This window comes from Sapajus apella, unplaced genomic scaffold (genome assembly GCF_009761245.1).
Source record: "Sapajus apella isolate SASKATOON/1434 unplaced genomic scaffold, GSC_monkey_1.0 scaffold118, whole genome shotgun sequence".
Taxonomy (NCBI): Eukaryota; Metazoa; Chordata; class Mammalia; order Primates; family Cebidae; genus Sapajus; species Sapajus apella.
In genome coordinates, this window is record NW_022437058.1 from 4161252 (window position 1) to 4172176 (window position 10925).

Consider the following 10925-nt stretch of genomic DNA (forward strand, 5'->3'; position numbering starts at 1 on the left):
ATAAAATACTCTCAAATTAAGAAAAAATATAAAAGTCAGTCGTTTTAGATAAGACGATGATAAGGGAGAAAGAGGATTGGTAAAAGGTATGAATTATAGAATTAAAGAAATAATCTGGGGATTTCTTTTTCTTTTTTTGGGGGGGGATGTCTAGATAAGAGGATATAAACATGCATACCTTACACCTTCATAGACACAACATTAAATCACAAACAAAACAAAATAAACAATACAAATTATACCACAAAGTTCCAGAAGATATCAGAGGAAATAATTAGAGAAAGTAAAAATATGCTGTCTCCATTATATTAATAATGTTTCATTCTTGACACTAATAATTAAAGAAATAGAGGTTTTAAACTTTTAAATAATTTACTTCTTACATGCTGAAAGAAACTAAAGATCTACATAAATGGAAAGATATCTTATGTTTATGGATGGGAAGCTTTAATGTTGTTAAGACAACAATACTAACCAATACAATATGCAGACTGAACACAGCTGCCATCAAAATCTCAATAATGCTTTCACACAAATAAAAAAATTCACCTTAAAATTCACATGGAACTTCAAAACACCTCCAAATACACTGAAGACTCTTGAAAAGAAGAATAAAGATAGAAGACTCACATTTCCTAACTTCAAAATTTACAACAAAGATACAGTAATGAAAACAGTATGTAGCCGAGTGTAGTGGTTCATGCCTGTAATCCTACCACTTTGCAAGGCCGAGGTGGGCAAATCATTTGAGGTCTGGAGTTCAAGACCAGCCTGGCCAACATGGTGAAACCCCATCTCTACCAAAAATTCAAAAAAATTAGCTGGATGTGGTAGCGGGTGTAATCCCAGCTACTGGGAGACTGAGGCAGGAGAATCGCTTGGCCAGGAGGCGGAGGTTGCAGTGAGGTGAGATTGCACCACTGCACTCCAGCCTGCACAACAGAGCAAGATTTCATCTCAAGAAGAAAAGAAAAGAAGGGGAGGGGAGGGGAAGGAGAAAACAGTGTGATATTAGTTTAAGTACAGACATACAGACCAATTAGAATACATTAAACAGCCCAGAAATAAACCCTTGCAAATAGGATCAGATGCTTTGCAACAAAAGTACAAAGACCATTCAGTGGAGAACGTGTCTCTTCAGCAGTGGTGCTGGGAAAGCTGGATATCCATATACAAAAGAATGAAGTTGGATCCCTACCTTATATAATATTAAAAAATGAACTCAAAGACCTAAACTTAAGAGCTAAATTATAAAATTCTTAGAGGAAAACCTTTATGAAATTGAATTTGGCATAGAATTTCTTGGATTTGACACCAAAAACACAGGTAAAAAATAAATAAACTAGTCTCCATCAAAATTTAAAACTTTTGGGACAGATTTGTTAAAGGAAACAAAATTACAACTAGATAAGAGGAATAAGTTATATACCATTGTAAGACAACCACAGTTAAAGATAACATAGTATATAGTTTCAAATAGTTAGAAGATACTCATTGTTCCCAACACAAAGAAATGATAAATGTTTGAGCTGATGGAAATACTAATTACCCTGATCTGATCACTATATATTATACACATTGAAATATCACTATGTACCCATGAATATGTAAAATAACTATTTGCTAATTAAAAATAAATTTAAAAAATTAAAAACTTCTGTTCATCAAAGGACACCATCAAGAGTCAAAATACAACCCACAGGAAGTATTTTGAAATCACATATTTGATAAGAAATTAATATCCAGAATATATTTTTAAAACTCTACAATTAAAAAAAAAAAAAAAAAATTCAAAAATGGGCCAAGGACTTGCAGAGACATTTCCTCAATGATATACAAATGGCCAACCAACACATAAAAATATGTTTAACATCACTAATCATTAGGGAGATGCAAATCAAAACCACAGTGAGATATCACTTCCTACACATCAGGTTGACTATGGCACCCCCTCCCAAAAAAAAGCAGAAAATAACAACTATTAAAATAGTTGTAGAGGGCCGGGCGCAATGGCTCAAGCCTGTAATCCCAGCACTTTGGGAGGCTGAGGCGGGTGGATCACGAGGTCAAGAGATTGAGACCATCCTGGTCAACATGGTGAAACCCCGTCTCTACTAAAAATACAAAAAATTAGCTGGGCATGGTGGCGCGTGCCTGTAATCCCAGCTACTCAGGAGGCTGAGGCAGGAGAATTGCCTGAACCCAGGAGGCGGAGGTTGCGGTGAGCCGAGATCGCACCATTGCACTCCAGCCTGGGTAACATGAGTGAAACTCCGTCTCAAAAAAAAAAAAATAGTAGTAGAGAAATTGAAGAACTTGTGCATTGCTGGCATAAAATGGTACAAGCACTATGCAAAAGAGTATGACGGTCCTCAAATAATTAAACACAGAATTACCATATGACCCAGCAATTCTATTTCCAGGTATACAATTACACTTAAAAGAACTGAGAGGGATGCAAACAGGTAACAGTACAGTAATGTCCACAGCAGGATAATTCAAAATAGCCAAAAGTAAAAACAATCAGTGTCTATCAACAAATGAATGGATAAACAAAATGTATATACATTTAATGGATTATGATCCAGCCTCAAAAAAAGGCAGGAGGAGGGCAGTGGGCTTGAGAGGCCAAGGTAGGTGAATTGAGACCAGTAGTTCAAGACCAGCCTGGGCAACATGGCAAAAACTGCAACTCTACAAAAAATACAAAACTTAGCTGACATGGTGGTGTGTGCCTGTAGGCCCAGCTACTTGGGAGGCTTAGGTGTGAGGATCACCTGAGCCAGGGACAAAGTTGACATGAGCCATGACTGAACCACTGCACTCCAGCCTGGGCAACAGAGTTAGACCCTGTCTCAAAAAAAAAAGGGGGAAATCTGACACATGCTACAATATGGATAAATTTTGAGGACATTATGCTAAGTGAAATAAGTCAGACAAAAAGGACACTCTACATATATGAGGTACCTAGAATAGTCAAATTCATAGAAACAGAAAACAGAACAGGGGTAGCAAGCACTAAGAGAAGGCAGGAATCAGGAGTTAATGTTTAGTGGGTATGTTTCAGTTTTAGATGATGGAAAAACTTCTGGAGAAGGAGAGTGGTGATGCTTACAGAACAATGTGATTGGTTTTTTCCATCCTAGTGTAATGTTATAACTAGCAAAGACCAGCTCCTAGGAGCTCTCTACCCTCCATAGGAAAAACACACAAATTATATTTTCGTAACTGCCTGGAAGTCACCTAGAGTCAAATCAGCTTGGAAATGCAGACTAGTGCTCTCATTTTCCATCACCCATTCAAATGCATAAAGAAATGGCAACATTAGGTGATTCATTTACTACCATAACTGCCAGCACACTCCGCAGTCATTATTGTATTTTACCACTTGTGAAGCAGAAATATTTAATTTTTCTGGCACAAGACTACCTATGATAAAATATAACAAAATCATGAGACTGCCTCAAGGTACTGTAGTACAGAACTGCCCAGGTTTCTTTTTGGAAAAAATCCTACACCTGACAGGTTTTATTAGCTCAACCAAATAGAATAAATAATAATAATAAACAATAGAACCCCAAATAAAGGAGAGTTAGTATAAGTCCTAAAAACAACAGTCATGACTTGGTTAGGCTTTTGAAGGAATATGAACCTTGAAATATTATTTAAGTTGACTTTCATAACTGGTTTCCGTGTGGATTAATGCTGTCACTAATTTGATGGACTTGAGGTATGACAATGCAACCAAACATAATTTCAGTTATGCCCGAAAACAAAGAAAGGAAATAAAAAGAAGTATTATAAAGTACCTATATCAGACTTTAGAAAGCATTACTTCACAAGAATCAGGCTTTGGTATTTAAACTCAAAATGTACAATTGAGAAGCTGAAAACACAGAGTCTGGCTCAGGAAGTTAGCAGTCTACCACTACATGATAAGCCTGCTGTGATAATATTCTTTACTAACATTTATTGTTTTACTTCAAGTACTCTTAAAAGAATGATTTTTCACAACGTGCATTTTAAATAAATTTGAATGCAACCACACTTCTTTCAAGACATTCTACCCTATAAACTGTTCACCTATCTATACAGAAGTAATCCTCCTCCACTTATTCCAAATAATTGCAAATTCCAAAAGTCAATGACAATATTTTCTATTGTTTGAAAGCTTTTAAGAAAAGAATGTTATGGATGAATCCCCAATTAATATCAGCTTTACTTTCCATATATGTTTAAATTCAAAGACTTTAGACTTTACCTTGAAATGTTTAAATGTGCGCTTACGATATTCAAACCACTCCACAAAAAAATGCAGGCTTCGGAAAAACATGAACAGATCTTTTCTCTCTTCTGCTCTGTAGGAATAAATAATTCTCTGATTAATAAATATCATTAAATGATAGGACAAATCTAGCTTTATTTATTTTTCCTTTTCATGTGTCCTACACTAAAACAAAAAACTACTTGACATAGTTCTACATATCAATTCCTGCACTCCTGTGTGTTCCTCCAGTGTGACTGCTACTTCTACTTTTTCAGCCTAGAATGTCACTTTCCACCATTTTCAAACGTTTAAATCTACCTATTATTCAAATCACTCAAATGCCACGTTCCCTGAAATCTTATCTGATGACTGTAATATAATAAAGAATAATGAAGAATAGACAATACAAAAGTCTTCTGGCATGGTGCTTTACAACCCTTTGAACTTCCTGAGTGATGGTTGTGTCTTTTTTATGCTAATGAGATGTCTCATAGTGGCTCCTACCTATTGCAGACTGGGGGCTGTTCACCAGGAAAACCAAACACATCATTAGAGGGCTAACCAGGAACATAGCAGAGCTTCCTGGTTGGTGAATACACTGAGGTGCTGGGAGGATAACGTGCCTGGATTCCACAAAGAATCTCTGTCTCCCCAGCACCCAAACCTTCATCTATGCATTACTTCCATTTAGCTGTGTCTGGGTTGTATCCTTCAAAATAAAATGGTAATTATAAATGTAGTGTTTTCAGTAAGTTCTGTGAGTGGTTCTAGCAAATTAATAAACCTGAGAGATTTGTGGGAACTCCAGAATTTATAGCCGGTTGGTCATAACTGCAGGTGGACCTTGACACTTGCAGCTGGTGTGTGAAGTGGAGACACTCTTGGTAGAGGCCTCTGCCTATAACCTGTGGGGTCTGTCAGTTTGAGAATTGAACTGAGCTGCAGGACATCCAGTTGGTGACAGAGAACCATTGTCAGAACAATCACCACACCACCACACCACATATACCATTCCCTAACAGCTAGAAATAATCGCATTCCTTTGCCTGAGAGCTCTCACAGGAATGAGTCTTAATTCTCTTAATACTACACCTATTGGGCCGGGCGCGGTGGCTCAAGCCTGTAATCCCAGCACTTTGGGAGGCCGAGGCGGGTGGATCACGAGGTCAAGAGATCGAGACCATCCTGGTCAACATGGTGAAACCCCGTCTCTACTAAAACTACAAAAAAATTAGCTGGGCATGGTGGCGCGTGTCTGTAGTCCCAGCTACTCAGGAGGCTGAGGCAGGAGAATTGCCTGAACTCAGGAGGCGGAGGTTGCGGTGAGCCGAGATCGTGCCATTGCACTCCAGCCTGGGTAACAAGAGCGAAACTCTGTCTCAAAAAAAAAAAAAAAAATACTACACCTATTTTAATAATGCAAGCCACAAACACAAGTAACTTGAAGGCAAGAACCATCTATCATTTAATCATTCATTTGGCAAATGATTGTGGGAGTTGAGTTCTTGTACTAGGCATGATAGAGTAAGCATATTCCACCCCAATGCTTCCATTAAATACAATTTAAAACCATGGACATAACACATAAAGCAAACATCAGAAACTCTGAAATATGGAAAGAAAGCAGAACAGGTAGAGTCTTCAGGAATCAAGGGAGGACCTGGAAATGAATTCCTTGGGATTTATTTTTGCCTCCTGTATATCCCAGTCTGCACAAAGGAGCAACAGGCAACTCAGAATTACCAAAGGGTACATTAACAACAACAACCCAAAAGGCCTCAGCAAGACCATTCCCTCTAGGCCAATGAAGATCATGCAAGATGAGAAGAAACAGGACTGGCAGAAGGGAGCCCTAGTGCCAAAGAGAAGCTATACCCCTTTCACTCCAAACCAGACACTTTAGCCACAGAGGCTGAGGTGTGAAGGCTGTCAACTATCACTGCCAACAGTAAGCAAAAGCAGGCAAAGCAGAGACCTTACCTGACACCAAGCAAACATAAGCAAAGAAAGGATGTCATTCCTGTTCTGAACCAGCATGGCAGCTGCACACACAGTGGGATGCTCTGTTAACTTTCCACACTCTGCACTTAAGTGATCCCAAGAAGATATAAGGAAGAATCAGAGAGGAGGAGTCTTCAGAAGAGAATCTTTTATATCGGTTTATGAAGTCCTAAATAACCCAGACATAAGACGAACTAGAATCTACACAGAAAAAAATACTGAGAACTGAATTATAGTGTAGAATAATTTCCAGAATTCACGCTGGCCTTAGGGTAGTACATGAGTAAGGGAGACCACAATAACTACAGACTATAAAGTGAGCTAGGGTGTGCTTTTGAATTAGGAATGCATCAATAAGAACAAAAGGAAAAATGGCAAAGTAGGAAGGGCTAGGGGTCATCCTGTCTCAGAAACAGTGAAAACTACTGCATAGCTGTCAGAATCACTTTTACTGGAATTTGGGAAGACAGTAAAAAGCTTATGACTGAGAAAACAACCAGGAAAAGGGCAACTGAAACAGGGTAAGAGAGTTTTGGGGTATTTTAACATACCCTTGCTACATTCCCTACCTGGCCACAGTAACACTCTTAAAGATAGCATGCCACTTTACTAGTGTGAGAACCCAAACCTAACAACAGTAAAAGGATCTTGTTCCCAAGAAATTGTTTGTCTTGTCTTGACTTGGTTTCCAAGTAAAAGAGACCTCATTTCCAATGAATTCTTTTGACTCAAGCGGCCTCACTTTGTTTCAGCTAAGTCAGAACTTTCTTGCAATTGATACAGGAGCAAGAAAGAAATTATTTAGGTAGACAGTGAGGGTAAAGAAGACCTTAGCAAGGCTTCCCTTTTAATAAAGAGCTGCCCCAAAATAATTTATTTTCTAACAGAGAGCAGCCTGAAAAATAGAGCTGCAAACAAAAGATGGAAGCTTGCACAGGTAAATGCCAGTAGCTGTGCCAAGAGAAAATGGCTACCACCTGGAAGCCAAGTATGTTAAACATGGAGGATCCATCTTCTCTTTTCTTTCTTTCTCCTTTTTTTTGAGATGAAGTCTTACGCTGTTGCCCAGGCTGGAGTGCAGTGGCACGATCTTGGTTCACCACAACCTCCACTTCCTGCGTTCAAGTGATTCTCCTGCCTCAGCCTCCAAAGTAGCTAGGAAAAAGTATGCCATGATCCCCAGCTAAATTTTTTGTGTATTTTTAGTAGAGATGGGTTTCACCATGTTGGCCAGGCTGGTCTCGAACTCCTAACCTCAAATGATCTGCCCACCTCAACCTCCCAAAGTGCTGGGATTACAGGCATGAGCCACTGTGCCCAGCCCACATCTTCCCTTTTCTTTGTCACCACGTGTACAGTAAAAAAGCAGGCAACAGCTGACCACAGTGGCTCATGCCTGTAATCCAGCACTTTGGGAGGCCAAGGCAGACAGATCACCTGAGGTCAGGAGTTTGAGACCAACCTGACCAACATGGAGAAACCCCATCTCTACGAAAAATACAAAATTAGCTGGGTGTAGTGGCGCATGCCTGTAATCCCAGCTACTTGGGAGGCTGAGGCAGGAGAATCGCTTGAACCTGGGAGGCGTAGGTTGCAGTGAGCCAAGATCACACCATTACACTCCAGCCTGAGCAACAAGAGTGAAACTCCATCTCAAAAAATATATTATGTATGTAACATACATATGCAACATATATGATATATATATATATATATATATGATATTTCTTTGCTATTGGCCTGTCCCAGTAGAGAACCCATCTGCATAATAAAAGATTAGGGTGGGGAAGCCAGCTTCTTCACATTCAATGCAAATGACACACCTGGTCCCACCAATCTTTCATACCCTATGTAAATCAGACATTGCCTCCTCAAAGTCATCTGTAAAACCTGCATTTGACTGTGGAAGCCACAACCCATTTTCTCTGGGACCCGTCTCTGTGCAGAGAGCGGCGCTTCTCCTTCTTCCCCCTATTAAACGTCCACTCTTAACCTCATACTGGTGTGGCCATGGGACAACAAACCTTGGATATTACCCCAGACAACAATGCTGCTTCACAATAAAGACCTAACGACATAGGGGATGTTCTTCAAAAATACTAAAAGGCAAATTAACAAGTCACTGCTGTGAAGGGCAAAAGAACCTTGAGACAAACAACAGATATGCCGAAAGCCAAGGGAAGAAAAGGTGGGGAATAAAGTCTTGAAAAAAGTGCTTGGGTATATCAGGGAACTAGGAAGCCACATGAATGCTCAGGGCAGAATGCATGCTTAGAAGAGATCTGAGGGGAGCATGACTTCAACCTCTGGCTAATCTCTAGGCTAAGGATGAGACTAAGGCAGCGTTGTAAAAGACCGGGCTAAGCAATGAAGTAGTGTCCCAATATGGAAACAAAATACATAGACCTGGAGATGATATATTTTTTCTTTTTTTTTTTTTTTCATTTTTGCCAATCATAATACTCAAAATATACAGTATTTAATGACAATAACAAAAAACTAAGCATGCAAAGAAACAAGAAAATATGGCCCAGTCATAGAAAAAAAAAAAAAGAAGTTAACAGAAACTTATCTTGTTGAATGACTAGTGAAATTACTAGGCCATGACTTTAAATCAACTGTCTTCAATGTGTTTAGAGAACTCAAGAAAACTAAGAGAACAAAGTATCCAACAAAGAGGGAATGTCAATAAAGAGAGAAATTATTTAAAAAAGAAATAGACATTTTGGAACTAAAAAGTACAACAAATGAAATGAAAAATTCACCAAAGGGACTCAACAGCAGATCTGAACGGGCATAAGAATCAGTGAAAAATGAATATAGGCCAAGTGAAATTATCTAGTCTAAGAAAGATAAGAAAAAGAATAAAGAAAAATAAATGGAGCCCAAGAGACTTATGTGACAACCAGAAAAGTACTAACATACATATAATGAAGGTCAAAGAAGGAAAGCTGAAAAAAATGGGAACTGAAATTATATCTTGAGAAACAACAGTCAAATCCCTCTGGATAAAAAGTTAATATACAGATCCAAGAAGTGCATAAACTGCAAATAAACTCAAAGAGATTCACATCAAAACACATTATAGTAAATATGTTGAGCTCCAGAGAGAGAGAATCCTGAGACTGGCAAGAGAGAAACACATTGTCACGCAGAAATCATCAGTAAGATTGAGGGAATGTGTTCTCTTTCCAGGTCCACAAGGGGGCGTAGTTTTAAGGGCAAGAACTTCCTAGTGCCATGCCCCCACTCACATCTCTCTCCAACCAGGAGATTTAACAGTTTATGTTTGAATTTTGTGGGCGCAGGAAGAAACTAAGAGTCAATCACTCCAGCAGAAGTTCTAAGGAACTCCTTTCATTGGCCTGTGGTCTTAGAGAAGGTGGGGGTTCCTCCCAGGTTAAAAGTCCCCTTCTTGCACACCCCTTCGGACTCCAGGTTTGGATCCCCTTCCATGAACACTCCCTTTGTGGAAGCTGTTTTTCTCTATCCTAGATTTTCCCTCTGGAGTCCCCTTCCACACTCTCTCATGGAGGCCTGTCTTCTCGTCCTAAACTCCATCTCTCTCTATTCCCTAACACTCTCATGGAAGCTGTTTTCCTCTCCTGGATTCCATATTTCTGGATGCTCTCACTCAGTATGAGAGTTAGCTGTTACTTTCTCTCTCGTCCTGTTTCTCTCTCTCTTTAAATAAATCACTTTCTACAAACACTTTTGAGTCTGGCATTTACTATGCATTGCGCCATGGTCCCCTCTCTCATTCTTGAGAGGACAGGAGACCAAGAACCTGGAGAAGTGTCCTCTCAGGGGAACTGAGGGCACCCTGAACCCCTGAACACCAATATTACAAGATTAACATCTGATTTATTATCAGAAACCATGGAGGCCAGAAGGTAATGCAATGACATTTAAAGAGCTGAAAGAAAAGAATTGCCAACCAAAAATTTGATATCCAGCAAAACTATCTTTCACAAATGAAATGGAAATTAAGACATTCCCTAATTAAAGAAAGCTAAGGTCTGTTACTTGTAGACTTGACCTATAAAAAATGAGAATTCTTCAGGCTGAAAGGAAAAAACACTGGACAGTAACTGAAAGCCATACACAGAAATAATGAACACTGGTTACATAGGTAAATAATAAAGAAAGCATCACTGTATTTTGATTAATAAGCCCTCTTTTTCCCATATTAGTTAAAGACAAATGCGGCTGGGTGTAGTGGCTCATGCCTGTAATCCAAGCACTTTGAAGTCCAAGGCAGGTGGATCACCTGAGGTCGGGAGTTCAAGACCAGCCTGACCAACATGGTGAAACCCTGTCTTAAAATAAAATAAAGACAAATGCGTAAAATGAAAATTGTAAATCTTGGTTTTAAAAACAGGAGAAAAAAATTGTAAAACTATGTTAATGGCCAAACAATGTATAAAAACGTAATCTGTGATAATCACAATGTAAGGGGGAGAAAAGAATTCTCCCTAACTCACTGCAAGAGGCCAGCATTACCCTGATACTAAAACCAGTTAAGGACAAACACACACACAAAAGAAAAGTACAGGCCCATACTTCTGAGGAACACAGATGCAAAAATCATCAACTCTGAAACTTATGAGTAGACTTAAAAAATAAAATAATTTAAAAAAAATAAAAATCTTCAACA

At 38.9% G+C, this 10925-nt stretch overlaps 1 protein-coding gene across 6 annotated transcripts in view; it reads right to left on the bottom strand.

The window, feature by feature from the left end:
• The window catches only part of CENPP (centromere protein P), a 279890-nt gene that overhangs the window by 220889 nt on the left and 48076 nt on the right, over nt 1–10925 (bottom strand). For all 6 annotated transcript variants that reach the window (XR_004263557.1, XM_032260495.1, XM_032260492.1 and 3 more), the window contains one exon: nt 4262–4358. Coding sequence is in view for 5 of the 6 variants with exons in the window: in XM_032260495.1 (XP_032116386.1) it covers nt 4262–4358 (97 nt within the window). In the remaining variant the exon portion in view is untranslated. The remainder of the gene's footprint in view (nt 1–4261; nt 4359–10925) is intronic.